The sequence below is a fragment of the Cyanistes caeruleus genome, chromosome 13 (assembly GCF_971803275.1).
Source record: "Cyanistes caeruleus chromosome 13, bCyaCae1.hap1.1, whole genome shotgun sequence".
NCBI lineage: Eukaryota > Metazoa > Chordata > Aves > Passeriformes > Paridae > Cyanistes > Cyanistes caeruleus.
This window is the reverse complement of record NC_141713.1, coordinates 5,482,325-5,505,187: the sequence shown is the minus strand read 5'-3', so window position 1 is coordinate 5,505,187 and position 22,863 is coordinate 5,482,325. Positions and strand designations below refer to the sequence as shown.

Below are 22,863 nucleotides of genomic sequence, written 5' to 3'. Positions count from 1 at the left end.
TCCAGGAGAGAATTAAGGCAAAGAGAAGGAAATCCAGCTTTGTTATAGTATGTGGGTTTATCCCTAGAAGGTGTTGGTGCTATAATAGCTGAATAGTACAGGTATCTGTCACTTTTCTAAACCAGATTGGAAATGTAGTTTTCATCTCCTTGGCTATTTAATGACAGACCACAAAGCCAAGATCAAATGGATACAGTTTATCTAATAATAATAATAAAAAAGGCAAATTAAAAAGGGCTCTTTCTAACTAAAACCTGAACTAACTGCATCCACAAATCCTTCTGCCTGCCTTTGTGCTCAAGGTGCAACCTGTTGGAGAACCCTGCTCAGTGCTTGTATTTCCAGCTAATTTGATAGCACCATTTATTTATTTACCTTTTTTTTTAATTTTATTTTCCTTTTTTTTTTCTGCCACAGAAGCTTTGCCATTTGTTTCGAAGCTGTCATTTTTATTAGTCTCCCTGGCTGATCTTTTTGGGCTCTCGTCAGGTGGTGTGTGTCCTCCATTGTCTGCCTGGTCTTGGCAAGCTGTAGGTCCTTTTATTGCCATATGACGTGGGCGTGCTTGCAGCAGTAGCCTGTAATTATACCCACCACAGGTGACAGTTACAAGAGCGCTTTGGTAATAATTTTAGCTGCCTGATCTGATGTTTATGAAGAGCAAACCCTCTTTGTGGTCTGGCTGGAGTTTGCTATATTGTGTTGTACTTTCGCCGTTTGATTTGTGAAGCCCTTTTTAATTTATTTATTTTTTTTTTTTCAATTTTTTTATTTTTCCTTAATGTATAATGTCTTGTGTCTCGAAGTCCTGAAGTTTTGCAAAAGATTGCTGTTGATCATATGCTATTTTGTACTTTTCCTATTTATTTTTGCATGCCTTGTATTTATTTTGCTTTATTCAACACAGTAAAATAATGCTCTTGCCTGTTGCTGGGTTTATTTGTATATTTAACATGCTGAACTCCTGTATCTAACGCCTCACTGGCAGATATTCTGTGTTCTCCCAACTGTGAGAGTAATCACACATTAGCATTTAATTATTTTATTATTTTTTTAAATTTTTTTTTTTACTTTTTGCTATTAACTGTTTTAGAAAAGGTGAAAATCTCTCTCCAGGAAGGCAGCACTGGTTCCTTTACTCCCAACAAAATTGCAAAATTTTGGTTATGTCAAAAGTGAATTTAGCTCATGATTTTTCTGGTTATCTTACAAACCTCCATTCTGACTTCAGGAATTTACCACCAAAAAACTGGACAAGGCTGCTGTGCCCACTACCTGAAATCTGGCTTTTCTCTTGTGCTGTATTTCTTTTTGCAGTCTTAAATCCTTTAGAGGAACTTCGGATTAAAACCCTTGGGCATCTTCTGAATTTTTGATTCTTGTCACAAGATTCTGACTTGTAAGTCTTCTGAATTGAATGGCAGGTTGAAAACCAAGAAAAATTTATGTGCAATAATTTGCTGTCTTATCTGATCCCAAAGAGATGATTTTCCATGTCAGGATCCAGTCATTTTCATTTTCCCAATTTGCCTGGTGCTTTTTCTGAAAGTTCACTTTATTCATAGACTAGAAATTGCATAAACAAAGATGAAATTAGTATTCTGAGTTGAATGAATGTTGCATCTGCGTGAGACTCATTAAACAGGAGTGTGAGACAGAAGCTACTTACCCACCACTATTGGAAATACCAGAATTTGAGAAGCTTATTTGTAAAATTCCCGAAGTTGGCATGGAGTTAGACTCTGCAAGCTGTATGGGAAAAACATACGGCTCAGCCCAAACAAACAAACAAAAAAGGCAGGAAACCCATGGCTTGTAGGATGAGAAAGGTATATATAAGGAAGCAAAAATGCTACTGAAATTAAAAATTCTTATACTTAGTGTGCTCCTTTTTCCCCCCAGAGCCACAGGTGTATTGATTTTCTTTCAGTCAGCATCTGCTTGGGTTTGGCTCATTATTCACAGTACTTTGACCTGACACCTCCCAGAAAGTGCTTTAAAGCACTCGGTTTTATAGGAAAATTTTAGATATTGACTATTATTTCCTATGTCATTGGTGGAACACCCCTGTCAGTATTTTTTTTTTTTCTCTTTTAATTTTAAGAACGTAGGTTTTTTGTTTGTTTGTTTGTTGTTTTTAACACAAATGTAAGCTTAGAGCAACACTACATTCCACTGAATCACAGAGGAAGTTTTTATTCTTCCAAAATGAGGGAATAAGTAGAGGCTCATCTGTAGGTGGTTTAAAACACTGTAACTCCTCTAGCTCAGCAAACCTGTGTTATTTAACATCAGTTAAAAAAAAACTAACTACATCCTCGTTTTGGGCAAAAAAATCCTGTGTGAATAGAATTATCAGGTTTTCTGAGAGGAGGAAAAGCCTGTAGATGGCGATGGACCCTCAGGAATGAGCCAGCTCTGGCATTCAGGCTTTTGTCCGATTTTTTTTGGCAGGTTTTCTTTCTCTTGCTTGAACTATTTTTTTTAAAAAAAAATTAATTCACCCTTTCTCTCAGTGCTAATGTAACACTAGTTGCAGAAATCGTGACAACTGGAAGAAATTTCCTATTTGAAGGTAATGCAACATTTTGGTTTTATGATGGAGACAGATACACCTTGAGGGATTTCTCAAGGAGTTTTGCTTGTTGGGCTTTTTTTTTTTTTTCTTTTAAATAAGAGAGTTGGATCCTTTACAAGTTCTGAAATAAAAAGGGATTAGTGGAGAAGCTGCAGAGCAAATACACTGTTTAAAAAAGCCTGTTCTCATTGAGCTTTACTTTTCTTTATTAGCAACTAAGATGTTGCTAAGATGTGCTTTAACTTAGAGGTAATTCTTAAGTAAGCAGAAAGTTCTTGGGTTGTTTGAGGATAGCAGTAATAGTAAAAATACCTTAAATCAGGGTATGTCCCTTCCATTATTTTATTTTTTTTTAAATATTCACTTGGAAATAAACCTGGAGCAGTGGGAGGACTGCAAAATCCCAGAAATCTGATTAAAAAAAAGTCTGTACTATTAATTATGTATAAATTTGACTGCTTCCACAGTAAAGGTTTGCACTGCTACCAATAACATCAATAGAGTTTTGATCTCTTCCCCAACAGCTTCATGAAAATTAAATCTCTTATTCTTAATTGTGGCATCCACACTGTACTCAAGCTTAGCAGGTTTCTTTTGGTGTTTTTCTGTGTGTGGGTGTTTTTTTATTATTTTCTAAAGGTAGTGCTGTGATTTTGAGAAGTGTTAATAAATATGTAAAACATGTAGTGTTTTGTACCAGTCTAATATGCTGATTTATTTTACCTTTAGCATTACCCCTGTAAAGTCAGCATGTTTACTGAGAGATGAGTGCCAAAGGTGAGCAAAAGTCTTCACTAAAACAGCTTTTAACTACTTTGCTCGCTGAGGTTTAGAACTTTCTACTTTTGTTTTGGGAGAAGTCGCTGTCTTCTGTACTTTCCTTCAGCTTTCATCTTTTAATGGAAGAGAAGAGCAGCACATCTCTGTATCAAAGCCAATTGTCAGCTTTCATTAGATGCATTCTATTGTTTGTTCAGATTAGAAATAACTGCATTACACTTTGACTTTGAAGGCTTGCTTGTTTTTAAATATACTGGGTATATGTGACCTTTTTGTCATTTGTGATGCACTTGGCTTGGCAAATTTGAGATACCCATTTCAACAGCATCCAAACCTTTTTGTAATGCAGGTACTCCACAAAAAAGGCACTTTTTGTTGGTCTAGAAAAGTAAAACAAAACCTGCTGCTAATGAAAACTATTCATAGCCTCATCTAAATATTTTTAGCCATGTGGGTACCTCAAATGCATTGCATGGTGGGGGAGAACCCCCAGTGCTCTGGGAGACTGCAGCACCCATTTTTTAGTGGGTGGGAATGCAGTGAGCTGCTTTTATCCTCCCATTATGTTTTGGCCATTGGAGATGCGGCTTCTGTCAGAACATGATGGCAAGAAAGTCTAATTCCATTAAAAATTTGCACTAAGCAAATTTTCTTAAAATGTTTAGAATATTAAATGGGAAATGCATAATTGATACAGCGATATTAGCTTTTTTTTCTTTTTTAAACTGAACATGCCCATCAGGAATGAGATGATGACTTGTTCTAGCAGTTAAGAAAACTTCCCCAGATACTTCCATGTACACATTTGGGAAAATTATTTGCAATGATATATTTCAATTTCCTTAATAAACTAGACCTGTCTTCCTAATTCCCTTTCCCTTAAGTCCCTCTGCAGGGGTTAAGAAATGAAGTATTTTGAAATTATTATCAGATAACTGTTTCTATGAATAAAAAACTAATCTAAGCTTTTTTTTTTTTAAGAAAAAAAAAAATAGATTTATATTCCAAAGCTGGGAAATAAACAGTGGCAGTAGAAAGGAAATATGAGATTAATAAAAATGAAGACATTTTGCAGAGCTACTCTGGATGGTTTTAATCTTGTTTTGTTTCTTTTTTTTTTTTTTTTTTTTCTTCTTTTTCTGGGAAGTAGTACTTCTGCAGCAGCATGCATTGCAATGAAAGCAATTCCTGCTTTCTTTCTTGAAAGTTGTAAGAATACTGTCAGAGCCCCGTGGTCCTTTAGTGCCCAATGAATCCTGTCTCACACTCTGATACCTACAGTAAGACACACAGAGTGGTGATGAGATCAAATGCTCCGGTTAAAAAGCCTTAGGGAAGCATTATGTGTCTGAGGTCTGATCTATTGTCTGCGAGGTCGGAGAGTGTTAATGCACTCTGCAAAGATTAAACTCCCTCTCTAATTGCTCCAACACTTCCTTAAAGGATTTAAACAGTCAGGAAAGGTGATGCTCCTTGTCAATTTTTGTCTTCTGACAGCTGTTGAAGTTTATCTGTCTTTCCATGGAGACCACTAGATCATGCAAACCAAGCGGTGGCAAAAGCACAGACCCTGAATTAGGACTGAGAGCAATGAATGTTACTATTTACAACTATTTCAGCTTTTAAATACCGTAAGTCCTGAGACCAGGGTTGCTCCTACATTGCCATGCCACTTACTTTTGGTTACAGGAGTTCCTGAAGTCCCATGAAAAGTTTTAACTGCTGAATTTGATGAGAAGTCACCCTTTTAATTCAGAAGTGCTCACGTTGTGGTCTCCATCCCTTATTTCTGGGCTGGTGCTTCCCCAGCCCATCTCTGTGGGACCGAGCCCAGCTCACTGCCACAGCTTCTTTATCCCAGGGCAGTGCCACACCTCAGCTGCTCTGAGGCACTCTGCTACTCAATCCCAGCATTTTCCTCTCTCACCAAGTCTGATGAGCATTTGAGTTCTCTTGGTCCATAAATCCTGGAACAAAAATTTACTCAGAAGGCTGGTAAAGCTCAAGGCAGGAAAGTTTTTCTGCTTCTGAACCAGAATGTCCACACTGACAAGTACCTGACTCCTGTCACTGGATTTTTTTTGAAGCAATATAAAAATTTGCCCAGTGGATAAGAACCACTTAAAATAATTGGTTTATTATTTGGCAGTCTAGATATTTGAAATAGCCTACGTTTGCAAAGGATGCTGCTTTTGCTTGGAAAGTACTTTAAAGGCAAGGAATGGAAAAAAGGGTAAATGTTACAGAGAAAGGAGAAGCACGGCTCCACCCCAGGAGAACTTGGGAGGTTCAATATTTCTGCAACAAGGCTGTGGTACCCTCACGTTCACAGTAGGGCAACATTGCTGAAACAAGAGTGGAATTTGACCCATCTTTTTCAAAATGCCTGTTCCTGTTTCACAGGCAGATGTGAGTGGGTCCTGTTTCACTGCAGCTCACACGACGTGACAGGTCCTGCCGACCAGAGAGCCATCCTGTAGTTATTTTTTCTGGTGGATCAGAAGCTTTTCAATTTGATAGTGTCTGTGTTTTTGCTAGTCTTGCAGCATCTAAATGTGTTGGTGTATCGAATCCATTTCACACATAAACGTATAAATATGACCTATATAAATATACATATATTCAATGCCTCTTTTCTAGACTCTGAGCAGATGAGTAATACAGCTGTTCAAAGGAGAAAAGGATTTTTTCTTTCTTTCTTTTCTTTTCTTTTTTTTTTTTAAAGCCCTCTTGGCTCTGAATCGGAAATTGAGGAGCAGAATTCATCAAGTGTATTCTGATCGTTCTCAGATGGGTAGTTCCTCCTTCCCTTCCTGCATAGCCTGTTCCTTTGCACTGTTGCTATATTACATGAAATGTTTCATCTGTATATAAAAATTAAAAATTCAAACAAAAATCTGGCCCACATGAAGAACAGGCCCTTTGGGCATATGGTTCATTATGCATATTCGTTTAATTACTAAAACACTTGGGATGTCTCTACTGCCCTTGCTTTCAACTTGTAAAGTTGGATCTGTTCTGCAGCACAGAATATGTTGAACAGGCATGTGTCATAAAGGACTTCAGTTTTCTCCTACTTCAAACTCTATATAATGTTCTTGGCTGAATCGTTAGAATTTACTGATTATTAGTTCAATCCACTGCATCAAAACAGCATTTTGGGATCTCTTTTCTCTTAACACCTTCTCTAACCCCAAAAAAGCAAGTTTTACAGTGGTTAAGAGTTGTGTTTAGTGTTGAAGTAATGTGAGACTCAGGATTTAGATTTCAGGCACATTCCCACAAAGCACCTAAAGCTGCATGTTGAAGCTGTATAACTTTTATTAGCTAGGAAGGGATTGCTGTGATAGTGTGACTTTAATTGATTTTCAGGGCAAACAGGTGGTGATGGTTTAGGCATCCCCCAGTCTCCTGCCATTCCTAATTTGGAGTTGCACATATAATAGCTTTATTAAAATAAACAATCTTCTCGCTTTAGTTTTACCTGAACAGCTGCCTGAAATTGCGGGAGTCTTGCAATTTTTAATTTTTATTTTTTTTTAAAAAAAGATTTTTCTGTGTTTTAAAAAGCAACCTGCTACAGGTCTGCTAGTAGAAAATCTCTATTACATAGTCATGCTGTCAATATACAGGGGGTGTTTTTGTGTGTCACTGCTGTTAGCTTACAATGGTAACATATCCAGGGTATAATTACAGTGAGCCTCAGTCAGCTTCATGCATTTGTTCTGTAATGCAGCAATTTTGTCACACTGTAGATTATGAACCTGCTGGAATTGTTTAAGTCTTGTGCAATCACACTGTTCCTGGTGTCCTGGGTGTGTGTCAGGGCTGGGGCTCAGTTATGAACAGCATTTCTGCTCTTTGCTGTGGGAAATCTATCCCAGGAAGATGAAGAGACTTCCTGGGCTCTGGCACGGGGCTGTGTTGGGGAATCCCAGTTTAAGGACAGAGAATAAATAATCTGGAATTCTTTGTCTGAAAGGATATAATCTCACTGCTTTATATGTGATTTAGAGGTGTTTTTCTGGGTTTGTGGTTGTTTTTTACTGGTTTGTTGGTTTGGGATATTTTTCAATTTTTTTTTTGTTGTTGTTCCTTTGCTCTGTTTCAGTCTAGAAATGTTTTTTTTAGGACTGGAGGTTTTGGAAAAGAGGGTACCAGGCAGTCTTGTACCAATGGTGTTACGATCATCTAATCCTCATTTGACAGGGTTTACTGCCAGGTTCTACAAATCTGTTTTTTGATTTTTTCTTTTCCCCTTGTGCCATAGATGGAAATGCCAGGGAAGTAACCTTATGTGTGATTCTCATTGAACACAATCTAATTTAACATGTTTCCTTTATTAGAGAGCTCTTTTCCCCTTATTCAGCTCTAATTTATATTATGAATGTGAAGGAGGAGTCATTAAAGTGGTTTAAACATATCATTTAAGACTCCCATTTGTTACCAATTGGAACCCAGTTGGGAGCCCAAATTTAAGAGCACTTCTACCACCACTCCTTCCACTGCTGAACAATTACGTCACCATCTGTCCCTTGCTGCTAATGTTTCTCAAAATGTTAACAAATACATCTCCAAATTTGTGGACATTTATCAGCTCAGCTAATGATAATTTTTTCCATGACCCTTTTAAGGTGTTCACCTTATCCAGAATAACTAAAATTTGCCTACACTTTTTGCTTTCTTTAAATAGAACAAATATTTTTTTTTCTGATGCTTTTTGGAAGAATTATTTACTTTAAGATCAGATTTTTAACTTGCATAATGCCTGTCTTCCCTGCAAACAGATTATAACTTTGTGTATGAGAATAATTCCAGAGCTATGACCCTGCTGAAAAACAAACCAAAACATTAGAATTAAAAAATTACCATTTAGTTTATCTACAATGTAAAACAACAGTTGCTTTTTTTTTTTTCTTGCATGTCACCCCCTCTTTGTTTTGGGATCTTCTCCAGTCACCTTGGTCTGTGATAGTAACCCCTGTAGAAATAAATAGCATGCAGATTTATTCCCCTGGCCCATTCCCAGAGGATTACCCCAAAACATAGAAAACTGCTGTAATTTTTTTATTTTTTTCCTCTTTTTTTTTCCTGATTTTAAGCTTTATTGCTTGAGGGTCTTAACTGTATTTTACTTGGCACAGGAAATGTAAAATACGTTAGATAAAAGCATGAGAGAAAAATTAGACCAGTCAGCATGTTGGCAAACAGCTATTTCTTCAGTGTCTGCCGCCTAAAAGGATTTGAAATCTTTTACTCTAAAACTGTTGTACGTACATAAATATAGAACCCAAAACTCATGTTGTAGCTGATTCTGTTTTAACCTCTTTTAGGGATTAGGGATAAAGTAGGATCCACAGGGAAATTGGGCAGGGGCACCCACTGGACTTGTGGGCATTTGCTTTGGGGGTTAAATGTATTTTAGAGGGCAGAGGTGGCACCCCTTCGTGTTGGAAATTATCATCCACACTGACCAATGTGCCAGGTAATTGTAAAATAGCTGGAATGCAATGTAGAAATCTTAACTCACACGCAGACTTTACAAGTGATAAGTTCAGTGAAATAAATTTAGACTGAGTGCCTCTTCCCTGACCTCCTCATTACAGAAATAAACCCATGGATCTTGGTTCCACTTTTCTAGCATGGGTAACCTCATTAACATAATGAAAATAATCAGAATAAAAGAAAACCGTCACTTTTTAATTAGCTTCGTTTTTGTTTTGCTGTTATCTCTTTCTGATTCCAGGCATTGTTATGAGTAGGGGATAAATCCATTGAAGGTGTTAATGACAACAGTAATTCAGGCTCAGAGTGGGGACATTTTGTAAGTGTTTGCAGTCTTGAGAGTAGCATCCCAACCTTCCCTGATGGAGCTTCCGACGGCAGTGTCCCAAGAGGATGGTGGAGAACAGATTGCAATATTGTCAGCTCTTCTGATTCCTCTGCGACTTTTGCAGAACATGCTTCTTCTTAAAGCACTATTTCTTAAGAGTCCTGTGATTGCACATGAATCACAGCTTTCATTTAAAACACAAATGAGTCTCTACTTCCTACCAGCAGCAGAGAAAATGAGATCCCCCTGAAGAGTCTAAATCAGGCAATGACAAAAAAGGCCCTAACACATATTGACTTAAACAGTATGAGTTTTTTCACATGTTTTTGGGACTATTTTTGTTGGTTTTGCATATCTTTTTTTTTTTTGTTGAGAGTGGGGAACATTGTTTTTTTTTTTTTTCTTCTGCTTTTGAATATTTGGTAAAATTGCAACCATGCTGATCACAGTTCCCATCCACCACAGGTTTTATTCTTTTATTCCTTTTTCTTCTCGAATCCTCACACATGATGTAAATTGTCAAGCACAAGTTGGGTACCTCCCAACAAGCTGGGGCCCCCTTTTCCCCCCTGAGCCTCATCCTGGGCCATTCACTCAGCAAGATGAAGCTGGGAAAAGAAGAGTTGGGATGTGGATATGGCAGCAGGACATGGCTTCGTGTCATTTAGCCTGTGCAGACAACTGGGTTGGGCAAACATGGCTTGTTGTTTGTTATCCAAAGCATTACCTGAGGAAAAAACCCATTAGGTTGTTGCACATGGTAACAACTTGTGCAAACATCTCCTTTATTTCTACTTCTCGTTCTGTGCAATCACATGCTAGGCAGACTGAGGGTTTTTTGGGTCACAGTTTGATTCTTTGGTTTGGCTTTTGGGATGTTTAGGTGGATTTCTTTTGTTTTTGGATTCTGGTTGTGCTTACACTTGGCTTCAAAGAGCTTTTTGCCTTGTGGTACACCCTTAAAAAATTACTAAGTTCTACACTGGTGTGTGGAGCAATGCAGAGATAATTTGTAATGTGGCATAAATATTTAAAGCCCTCTATTCCTTCAGGTCATTTTTGATTTTGGTCGTTGCCGTTCAATACAGCGCACGTTCCGCGCCGCCGTTGAGATGCTCTGCGTTCTTCTGCCAGGGACACAAAAAACAAATTGAATCTAAAGTAAATAGGTTTCTTCTGCCAGTGCTGGTTTATTTAAGTATAATTTCTCTTCCTGCCACGTTCTCCATTACTGCATTGCAGTGAGGGAGAGACTCTGCTCAGAGCTGACCCTCCTTGAGCTCCAGCTTCCCGGCTGTGAAGTGCAATGAGAGCAGGCTCTGAGGTGAGGGAGCATCAGGTGGATGTGGGAAGGAGAGGATCAGTCACAACGACTCTGGAATGCATCTTTGGAAGAGGATCTTTAGTGGGAAATACATGCTACATGGTTTTCTCAACCTTTGTTTTTTTGGTGGTTTTTTTTTTCCCCTATGTCTTGAGAGTATAGGGGGGTATTAAGATAATTTGCATTATTTTTAATGGCTTGTTTTAGTTTAATTCTCTCACTATTCCATGGAAAGCCAGCCCAAGAGCACAAGCCTCATTGCTGTACTCCCATCAGTCTGGGCCCTCCCCAGGCATCCTGATTTTTGTCAGTGAAGGCTCAGCACTGCTGTGTTCCTGCATCCATATTGCCCATATCGGGAAGAGATGGCTCCATATGCACAGCTATATATGCACATATGCACAAATGTACTGCTCTCTGTGAGTGTGTTCATTCTCTCCTCTACTCTTGTCCTCTCCCTGTCTAAGGGCAGGAATAAGTATCTGTCAGAAATAATTTGTTGTTGACAGGCTTATTGCCTCCAAGGGATTTGAGTGCCCTTTTGGGGAGCCAGTATCTTATGTTATTGGCTAATATCCTGTATTTTGTTTGGAGCAGAGGGACTTAAAGCTTAGAAACCCCCCCAAAATAGAGAATTCATCCCTGAATATTTATTCTCAAAAATTTCCCTTTTTTTTTAGGGTTCATTTGAATGCATACATGGTAACTTGAAACTCATGTAGCCCAGAAATAAATTAAAAATACAGAATCCCTCTCCCCTGTGAATAAGGGAGAGCACATCTTTTTGTCTCAAATTAAATGCACTGATTTGTTTTAGTTTAGTTTAGTTCAAAACAAAACTTGGAGGTTCACAGCAGTATCAGCCCAAGTTTTCCTCCTGCCTTCACGAGTTACACAGAACGTGTTTATAAATCTCAAGGAAACTTTTGATGAAGCTGTTAGAAGTTTAGAGTTCAGTTAAATTGTGGCTTTTGAAACTTGGAGCTTCAAACAATATTTTTCACAGCTCTGCTGATGAGGCATTTCATTAGCATTGGAGCCTATACTGGCCAAGAAAATAACTTTTTACCATAGGTTCCTTGCATGCATTTAATCTCCTTTCACTTTTATTTCTTCCATCTGATGGAATGTAACACTCTCCTCCCATCACTGGTGTTGTTCAAGAGTTATTCTGTCACACAGCACAGCATCCCTCTCTGCACCTCAAAGGCTTGCCAGGTCAAAAAGAACCTGTTAATTTTACACTTAGAAAAATTGTAATTACTGTGTAGAAAAATGACGCAGAAAATCCTATCTTACGCTAGGTTTCTAAGCCTCTTAAAACTGTTCTATCCCATGACTGTGGGTTTGCTGGTGACAAATGTTTTATGGGCATATTTTAGTAGACACCCGTCTAAAATCTGGTCTTAATAGTCAGATGCTAAATTGGAACCAGAACGGCAGAAAAACCAGATTTGAAACGTGTTTCTAAGGGTTTGTTTTTACTTTCAGTTGAGGCTGCCTTCTCTCATCTTTTGTACTGCTGTCAAAAGGGCCACTCTCATGGTTGTTCAAACTCCATGCTTCTTGACAGGAACAGTTGGACCCCTCTTCAATGATTTTCAGATGAAACAGCTTCCAAACCTCCAGAGCTTTAACTTGTAGTTATTAGGCCCTTTGAAATAGCAACACATTAATCAGCTGAAATCAAGTGGTCCTTTCTCCAAGGCTGTGATATTGCTGTTGTCTTTTAGGTAGAGCTCTAGTCTAAATATTAGTTTCAAGAGCTCTTTTTTTTTTTTTCCTTTCCCTCTAGATAGGTCTATCTCATTCCTGTTTCTATTTTGATCATTGTTTTAGAATGCTGTGAATTAAAGTGCTCACTTCTATAATAGGCTTTTATACTCTCAAATTGCATTAAAAGGAGTATTGTAGAAAACTCGCTTCTACTACATTAACTCTTAGTTTAGAATTTGGCTGCTGTGCTTTTAACTTTTCCCATTCACAGTGTGAAGTCCAGCAGAAAAATTATCAATTATGTAACAGATTATGTCTGACAGAACTTTGTCTAACAACGAGAAACATTGAAAAAAGAAATGGTTTGTTGAAACTGGATCATTTGAATCAGGGCCATAGTTTGTGGCTTTCTGACTTCTGTGGCGCTGGGAAAGCGATCTGAACCTGTTAATGGATTCCCTTGCTAGGTTATCTATTAGGCAAAAGGCAGACTGGTGATGACAAGAAATCAAGAAGATACTCTTCCTTGCATTAGCCGTTATTTACATCAGCAGCTGAAGCATTCTTGAGTTTTGGCAAAAAAAAATTGATAAGGAAGTAATTTAGGGAGCATCATTCAAGACCTTCTCCCAGGCATAAAGTATCACTTTATGAGGAGAGAGTAAAAGCATGCGTGATTAAGGACCTTGTCATTTGGAGAGTGGGATCTGTGTCACAGGACTGCTGGTGCTGTGGTCAGTGTCAGGGAGCTGCCTGAAAGCTGATAAAACAGGACATGGGCCTGCTTGGGATCTGCTTTGAAAACTGATGCTGCAGAACTACTCAAAAGGCTGTTAGAACAACAGAAATATTTCTATTCGCTCTATAAACACACTCTGAACTTTAATTATGTACTGTATGTTCACAGCAATCATTTCCCATACCTCCGAGGCTAAATAATTTCTGAATAGCTAAATCAATTTGTCTTGTGTCTGTGTCGTGTCACAGTAATGAAAGTTCCCTGTACTGTGGCAATAGCAGCAAAGCAGCTCTTGTTAAGGAGATGTGGGAGCTCTATCAAAGCTTCACTGTCTGAGACATAACTCAGCAGCTGATTAACCAGTCAGCATTAGAAAGGAAGAGACAGCATGCCTCAGCTACCCATTGAGCCTACAGTGAGATTTTGTAATTAGGTTTGAAGTTTTGTTTGAGGTCTGCAACTTAATAATACACAAAATGTACTGCAAGATCTAAAATCACCAAGGTCTTGGTTTCTTAGCTTGCCTGAGTGACCTGTGATTGCAAGGTTGTGTTGCACTTGCAGCCGAGCAGGGTGATGTTCACATAGGATGGTGACAGATGCACTAAAATTGGGTCAAGTCCTGCACTTGAGTGAATGAAGAGAGGTTCTTCAAGAGCTTCATTGACTCCTTGTAGGACTTTGCCTGGCTGGCTGCTGCTGGGGCCTTTTTGCTGCATCAGGAGAAGGCTGAGTTTGCTCGTAGCCCAGGGAGGTGGTGCAAAGGCAACCCCTTCCCATGGACTGGAGAAAATGTTTTGAATTAATACCTGGAAATAAGAATTTCTATTAAAGGAATTTACATAAGAATCAGATGTATATTTATATGTATGTCTTTTTTTTTTTAATCTGTGTGTACCTGAGAGAGATACCTGTGGATTTATGTGCAATAACAGGTCTTTGTTCTTTGGAGTGACATTTAGGGTAGGACAGAAGCTGTTATCACCTTCACTTTGTCTTAAAAGACAAGCATATATTCATCCAAGGGAGTTGGAATAGCTTCAGAGGAACTTGTTCAGGTTAGAACTTTTCATTTATGGGAGATGTTTTAACTGGGAATATCAAAATTATTGAAGGCTTTATTAGCTAAAGTTATGCAAGACTCCTGTAAGACAAGTACCAATTCTTGGCCTGGATTCATGTGTTTCTGTTGCCTTGCTTACATACTAAATGTGGCTGTGTGAATCATTATCACTTCTAATTTTTTAGTATGTTGAAAAACAGGATCAAAAAGGGAAAAAAAAAAAAAACCCAAACCAAATCGTCTTCCACATTCCTGTGCTGCAAATCAATAGCATGGGGATATATTGCCTGGATGTCAGCCCATTTTATAAATGAATATATCTCAGAGATTGCTTTACTGGCCAACAAATGCCAAGAACAGGATGACAGTCTAATTCCTTGCATAGCAACAGCTAACATGAAATCAGGTACACTCCAGAAAATGCAAGTGCTGTCTGGGCAAGGTTATGCATAGAGGCATTGTTTCCTGGTTTATGTTTGGCCCATGGTAGGTATTAACTTGCCATTTGTCTGATGTCAGACAAGTCTTTTTGTTTAAAAAGTTAAAACAGCTGTTGTTTTGTGGGGGTGTAAGTTCTCACAGTGCTGAATGCAATGGGAAGTGTTTCTTTGGTACAATGTGGTTACACTTTCAGGTCCATAACACAACATACATTGCCATAAAAATTCCCATTCTACAACTTCCAGCATTGTCTTTATATGTACTATTTGTCAGGCCAAGGATGAGAGGAGGTGGAGATTTAGCTTCCTCATCACCCATAGAGTTTTCCCTTTGTTGTTGGAGATGCTTTTACTGGATCTGACTCATTTCCACTTACCTGTATTATTCTAAAAATGTGATTGTTGTTTCTGATCAAACCAACCTCTTTTGGGGGAGGAAAAATCAGAAAAATGTGTTTGTGCCATGTCTTTGAAGGAGATTGCTTAAAATAGCTTCAAGTTGCTACCAGCATTAGGCAGTTCTTCTGGAAACACTATGTATGTAGTAGAAAAGGAAATGGGATCACAACATACATTTTATGGCAGTTCTGGATTTAGTTTATTAACTTTGCATTGCCAACCCCTCCAAGTTTGCAGGTGTTGTTGGTACTTGTAAGATAGGATTGCAGTTTGGCTTGTAACGTTTTTCTTTTTAAATCCTATGTGCTTTTTAGATTCCCATCGTGTTATTTGTGTGTTTTGCCCTTCCAGTTTGGCTTCTGGTTTTGCTGCTAGTGGGTTTTGTCAGATACCAGTCCAAACACACGGACTCATACTGGTTTTTAGGAAAAGAGACTCCAAAGAACCAGTGAAATCAGAATATGCTGTGCTGACAAGAATATGCTGTGATGGCAAGAGTATGAGAATGGAGACTAGGCTGACTGGAACCCTTTCCAAAATAATGCATCATGTGCAACCTAAGGCCTTGCCCCCTGCAAGGTGACAGTCCTATTCTCTGTGCTGCTGGGCCAAGAATATAGGTGGATTGATGGTGAAGATGCATTTGCTGATCATCCCCTGTGGAGTGACCAGGGAGCTCCGTGGCTCCTGTTGCACAAGAGGAAAATGCTCTTCCCTAGCCTGGGAAAGATCTTCTGGCATTAGGGTTTGGATCAAGTGGAGCAGGTTTACCTCTTCAAGTGCATCTGTTGTACTCCAGCACTAAGGACAAAAGGCTGGAGGGGTCCCAGGAAGGAGTGGAGAAAGCCTTTGGACTGACCTCATGCTCATGGCCTTCTCCTGCCCCAGGTTCAGTGGAGCAGAACCCAGCGAGCAGCAGCCTAATGAACTCACACAGAACAGAGGGAGCAGATTTCTTTGCCAAAATAATTAATAATCTGAATGAGATTAGCAGAGATTCAAGGATGAATGTGCAGAGTGATAATGTCTGGCAGCCTTTCTTACATGTCTTTTTCTTTCAAAACTTGTATGTGTTCTCCCAGGTATTTGTGGTCACCGTCTGGACCGTGGAGCTGTACATGGTGCCCCTGGCTTTGCTGGTGCTCTTTGCATACAATTTCTCCCTCATCACAACAGGGAAGGTCAATAATGCCCAGGATGCCCAGGCAAGTAGAATGGCAGTAAGATTTCTGGTAGCCCCAGTTTGCCCCGGAGCAAAGTGTCATGCGTCTGAATGGCATTTTGCTGTTGTGTAGCTAAACAGCACTTCTGTTTCAAAGTTACTGAAAAGAAACCTCAATTATCTCAATTTTCATTATTCAATTAAAGCAATAAACCATTCAGAGTAGGAGAAGAAGATGAGAGTGTGTAGGAGGAAGATTTCACTTACTAAATAACTACAAGCGTTCTAAAGTTGAATTAAGAAAGGTTTGCAAAGCAGCAAGTTCCTAAATGCCATTCCCCTCCTGCCATTACACTTTGCAACACACTAATGATTCATGTTTCACAGAAGAGGAAAGTCAATAGAATCCAAAAGAGAATGTCGTTCTTTTAAAGCTTGTCCTGTGATCTGAGGTCTTAAGAAGCTTTTATTCCTCCTTCCCACTCCCAGCTCTTGAAAGACTAATGGTTTTTTTTCCCCCCAGAAATTTAGCCTTTGGTTTTTTTTTTACTTGGGAAAAAGAAAGTTTTAAATAGAGAAATAATCGAGAGTACAGAAGTTTTGAATACAGAAATAACCGAGTGTGAAAAAGTGCTACTGTTGGGATATGAAATGCTGTTTGATGTTGACCACTGTCTTCACTTCCATAACAATGGTAATTAGAGCTAGAAAGGAGAGTAAATTCATGAATGTCCATAATATTCTGTTTTAAAAAGTGAAGTAAATACAGTAATGAAATGGAAGTCAAAGGATAGCTTGCTTCTGACTTTTGATGATTCCTTCTAACAAAAGGACAATTTTCACTGGTATCCATGAAGAATAACTTTACCTGAATTAGTCAAGTGGATTTTACATAAAGGCTTAATATCCTAGAATTAAAAAAGTCAGTGGCTGGTTTATTAGTTTTATTGTGAAAATTTGCTCCTAGTTTAGTTTTCACCCACTCTCAAGTGGAAATATTCTCAGAAAACAGGAGAAGTTGCATTATCCAGACCAGGGGAGGCTTAATTTGAAAACATGGTAAAAGAAATGCCTTTCCCCAGTTTCAGCCAAGTCCAGAATAATGCAGAAAGACACTGTGTGTTTTCAGTGATGACTTGATTTCATCAAGAAAAGCAGAACTTCCCATGTGGGAGAATCCCAGGCAAACAGATGTTTTTGTTTTTAATACAAAAGGCAGTAAATAATAACAATAATAACTTATCCAGAAAAAAATACACAGAGAATGCCTTCCAGCCCCTTCTCTCATCCTGTGGTGAGTTTGTTGCATGTTCAGGTGAGGAGAGTCTCACATAAGACAGAAAAACTGAGCAGAGCATCATTTAGGTGGACACTACAAAAAGGCTATTTCTAAAAATACAGCTAATTGTGGTAATATGAAGGAAAGGTCCATCAGGAATTTGGCTTTTTTCCTGTCACACATTCTGTAAGCAGTGCCATGCCATGAAATTCAGGGGTGCATTTTGCATAAGCAAAATCACACGTCTGCCAAAGTGCTTTGCAGGATTGGGATCATATGGAACAAGTAGTCAAAGTGCCTTTAATATTACCTGATTCCTTTTTTATGTGTGTCTCTGATTCCAACCATCTGTAGGTCAAAAATAGACAATCAGGTGCTAGTCCCAGTCACATCTGTCCTGCAGATGAGAAAAGGTTTTCTACAAAATACCAATGCTTTTTACACAGTCATTTATTTATTTTTTGCTTCTTCAGGCCTTGGCTGGATATTCACTGCCTTTGGTTTTTGTGTGCCAGCACACACATTTTGTGTATACAGAGGAATGCAAGCAAGTGTCTTTGCAAAAGTGAACCTCAAATTCTGATTTCTGTGCTATAAAATGTGAATAACAGAATTAACCTTGTACTCCTGATCCACTTGCCAGGAGGCTAAATTCGTGAATATTAGTAAAATGTTTTATGTTTTACAGATGGGGAGCTTCTATAGAAATTTAAGCCATGATCAGTGTTAATTCAGCTGTTCAGGGTATTCCAGAGAGCCAAAGAATAAATCTGGGTATCTGAACTCCCAGTACAACTGCTTTTCAGGGGAAAATTAAAAAACCCCAAAGAGAAACACCCAACCCCCTAAGAAACCCTAAATCCAAAACATCTTTTTATTGTGATTCTTCACATTCTTTGCATGTTTGCTGTATTTAAACTTGTAGTACACAAATTCAAATGTAGATATTAAATAACCAAGAAAAAACCTGAAGGTCCCTGTTAAAGGCTCAGTTTATTAAATACCTGAATTGAAAGCCAAGTGCTCCTAATTCCAAGCCTTTGCCAAGTCTTTTGTTTTCTGTCCTACCTGTCACCACAGAAGCTAAAAGGAGGAAATAATGCTGCATAGAAATCTGCCTGTGATTCTTTGTGAGATTGATTATGTTCATACTAATGTCTAAAGTCTGATGTTTCAGTAATGGCCCTAAAGGGAGGGAGCAGTCATTGTGGCAGTGGGGATGAAACAAGTTGAGTATAGAGTCCTCAGCCTTGACGTACCAGTTGGTTCATTTGCAAGACTGAGAACAAAGCTGTTTACAGATAGTAAAAGTTGGCAATGTGTTTGAAATCCTGTTGCCTTCAGATTACTGGACACAGCCACTAATGCTTTATTTAGACTTCAAATTTTTGTAGGGTGTTGTATGCTTTGTTCAGAATACCACAAAAAAGAAAGGTCCTTGAATATAAAGCACTGTTTTGGAAAGGAGAAAGTGGTGGGGTTTTTTAATGACTTTCAATAGAAGTGGGAGAAAATTGTATAGTGAAACGTTGTGGGAGTATCATAAGCTTTTTGAACATTGCCTGTCACTAAAAAATAAGTGTTGTGTTTTGTAATGTGGACATCTGCTTCTGCAGGAGCTTATGGGCTTGGATGAAGACGAGGATGAAGATGACAAGGTAAGCGTATCTCTCAATTGTGTTGGCTAGAATCAGAGGGAAGGTGGGAGAACACAAACAAATCATCTCTCCATAAATCTTCAGTTATTATCTGTACTGACTGGGAAAACAGTTGTCAGCAGTTTGCTGCTTGGCAAGTTTGAAGGTAGGAAGGGGTTGGTTTGTGAAACACTGCACAGCGGCGGTACCTGGGTGAGACCTGAACCAGAACCAAGTGACTCTGGGCAGCCCCAGGCTGTGCCTGACCCTGTAGTGGGCACATGTTCATGTGTGTGCCCCTGCAGGGAGGGGTGTGTGTGGGTCAGGGAGCTGCAAAGATGCACACAAGGATGTACAATCCCCCCTCGCTGCTGTTTGGAGCGCTGGATGACGTTCCCTACTAATGGCTTTCCCCAAACCATTTGGCATTTCCACTTCAGTAGGCCAGAATTGGTGTGATTTGTGGAGGGCTGGTTAGAGTTTTCTCAACATTTCTCTCAGAGCCTGGGAAAAAAAACAGTTTTAGTTCAGCGGCTGAAATGTGGAAAGAATTGGAATTGGCAAGGCCTGTTTTTTATTTTATTGGAACATACTTACTCATTCTTCTCACTGTGAAAAATTCATTGGATTTTTTTCCAAGTTTATCAAACCACAGTGACAAATGATAAAAGGATTAGAGGGCATGACATATGAAGAAAGATTAAGAGAACTTAATGTATACAGCTTGAAAAAACATAAGTAAGTGAAGGAGGATCTGATAATCTATAAATACTTTAAAGCTAAAAGGTGAGGAATTATTTAACGAGCAACAGCATGCAAAGGAACATTAGCTGTTAGGAAGAAAATGTTCATGAGGGGATGTGAAACTTTCAAATTGCATACTAAGTTAATAAGACTCTTCTTGAATATTCTATGTTTTAAAAATGCTACAGTGAAATTGTTGATCATTAAGAAGTAAATCAATAATGCAGCTAGCAAGTTCACCTTAACTCTTCTCAGTGACAGACCCTGGGATTGAAGCTCAGCAGACTAATTGATGGGAATAGTTATTTCAATTTAACTTGCTCTTCTGCTGTGGTTATATTTTAATGAGCAACCAGAAATTCGTCAAAGTTATAAAGTGAAGTTTAGGCAATCCAGCTGAATTACAGGTTTCTTGCAACACACAATAGTTGTTTAAATGTTCTCATTTATAATTTACTCTTCACATTGTAAAATGTGTCAACTGAATGGACCAATATCTGAAACTCATCAGAAGTTGCCAAATGAAAGTTGCATCTTTTTCAAAAGAATGCTGCATATCTGTAAAAGTAAATAATGTCTATTTAGTGGGTACCTGGTTCTGAACACCTGTAAGTATTATTTGTGTGATGCCTAAAGGTGTAACTTATTCACTGGAACAATCCCATTTACTTTTTTCAATTTTAATAATCCTGTTTTTCCCTTGCAAATGCTGAGGTGGGAAAAGAGAAGTAAGAATGTATTAAATAGGTATCAAATCCTCTGTTTCCTGTGGCGTGCAATGGATTCATTGCTGCAATGCTAAAATATTCTAGGTTACATTTACCCTGCATTTAACTCCAGTGACTTTGGTTCTCTCTACAAATACAACTGGGTCATTTCAATATGGATTTAATGACTTTGGGTTTTTGCCTTCCCCCAAACAGCTTCACTGTCATTCCCTTTCTTGGTTTTCTCTTCTGAATGTGCAGGTTTGGTAAAACTCCTGAGAGTCAGTGTGGAGCTGCTGATGGTTTGGCCCTACCATTTTGTAATGGGAGCTGCCTCTCTCTCCATTTCTCCAGGACTCTCTGACACAGAGGGCTGGTAGCCCTGGCTAAAGCCTCTCACAGCAGACACCCTCAGCAAGCTTTCTCTTGAGCACTTTACATCCCAACATTACAGTAATAATTCATAATTCATTCTAATTGTTAGGGGTCTATGGAATTCTCTCACAGAGTTGCCAGAAGAGACAATTGCCAGCCCCTACATTTGTCCCATGTCCAGTGCTGTGCAGAATTGCCTTAATGTCTTTACTGTGCCTTGTGTGTAGCCCTGTGCAGTGATGGGCCACGCTTGCACTCCCATGACTTGCATTTTTAAGTACATTAAGTTATTCTAAGTCTCTTTTCCAAGTCTGAGGGTGGCCAGTGCTCTCTGGGGAGTGTAAGAAAAATGTGATTTTATGACACTATCTCATGGCAATGTCAACATTTAAACAGACAACTCTACTTTAAAAAGAAGTCTGTGTATTTTTTTTTCCTCCCTAATACAAGAGCTCCCAAAGTTGAAATCTGCTAGTTGGGTTGTGGTGTACGAGGTCACTGTTTCTGTTTCCTGTCATCCTGCTGTATCAAAATACTCGCACACAGAGCCCTTCTGGGTTCTGCTGCCTGTTAGACATAACAGACCGTGCTTCTGGGAATTGTAACACACCCTCGAAGAGATGAACTGTTTACAAATTATAAATACACAGACACTTAGTTCAAAAACCCAAGAGCAGATTAACTCCCTCCACCTAGACTATCTGTCTTAAATGACAGGGCTTAATTGCCAGCTCCCCCTTCCTTTCCCCCTCTGCCCTCCCCACATACCAGCATGGAGGGCTGTAAAAGATAGCAGTGCTCTGTCCCTTTGGCACGAGCCCTGCAGTGGATAAATGCCTTCTCGGATTTGTGCCATCTTGGACACGGAGTTCAGCCTGTGTCCTGTCAGCTTTGGGGTCTGTCAGGCTGAGGAAGGATTGTTTTAAAATTGCATCACTGGAGCATCTTTGGTCTGCCAGTAAGAAGGTATAGACAAGCTGCATGCAACTCACTTTAAGTTGTCTGGTTGTTAACCAGTTCTATTTATTATTATTTTTTTTTTCTGTTTCTGATAATAACTGTAGAGTTTCAAGAGCAGACATGTGAATGATTGTGTCATAGCACTTGACTGGAAAGAGCCTTGGAGTCTTCTCCATTGTCTCTTTACATCTCCACAACAGACAAAACCTAATTTACTACTATTTTCAGGTCTGGTAACTGATTCAAAAGAAAATCAGGGACAAAACTGAATCAACAGCAATTCCTGTACAGGGATTTTGTTGTTTTTTGGTTTGTTTTTTTTTTGTAGATTTTCTGTCCTGTGCTGAGCCAGTGTAGTCCTGCTTGGCTAGTGCAATGTAACAGGGAAGAATCAAATGATACCGTGGCTCTAAGCCAAGTTATTTGGCAACTTCCAAGAAATGTTTAGTATCTCATGTATTGGGAAAAAAACAGAAGTGGGAAAAAAATCACCGAAGAATAAAAATTCAGTGCCTTTAATGTAGGAAAATCTCTGTCAAATACAGGTACCAAAGATATACAAAGTTTTATGAACACAATTCAAAAAGACTTCAGCAGAACAAATTAAAGTCAAATTCATCCAGTAGCAAACAGCTGACATTTTCCATTTGAGTTAGATTCAGCATGTGGAAACCTTCCGTATGGATCTTATTTGTACGGGTGGATTACGATGAAAATTGCATTAATTTTCTCCGCAGTAAAGGTCAGTAATTGAAACATGAACCAAGAGTCTATTGTGTAAGATGCTATATCCCCATACTTAGGAAAGGTCATTCAAGACAATATCATCTCATTGTTTTCTTCCCTGGAAGTATAAATAATTTCATTAGTTTTTTCTTCTTCTCTTCAATAAAACCATTGCAATATAATATTTCAACATCCCCCATTAAGATTGCTGAAGAGAAATGATGGTAAGGACTTGAAAATGCCCTGTGATACATAGAGTATGTTCAGACTGGCAAGGAGCATCCATGTCCTCCACAAAATTATGGGCAAAAAGACCCAAGTGCAGGGCTTGCTTTGGTTTTGCTTTGATTCTTTCCTAGGAGCCTTCTTTGTGCAAGAAACTGGAAGTTAAATGGTCTGTT

General features: G+C 38.8%; 1 protein-coding gene across 5 annotated transcripts in view; it reads left to right on the top strand.

Annotated features, from left to right (window-relative positions):
* The window catches only part of MCTP2 (multiple C2 and transmembrane domain containing 2), a 117,710-nt gene that overhangs the window by 78,791 nt on the left and 16,056 nt on the right, over positions 1-22,863 (top strand). For all 5 annotated transcript variants that reach the window (XM_086848291.1, XM_086848288.1, XM_086848289.1 and 2 more), the window contains 2 exons: positions 15,955-16,077; positions 18,930-18,971. In XM_086848291.1, coding sequence (XP_086704417.1) covers positions 15,955-16,077; positions 18,930-18,971 — 165 coding nt within the window. The remainder of the gene's footprint in view (positions 1-15,954; positions 16,078-18,929; positions 18,972-22,863) is intronic.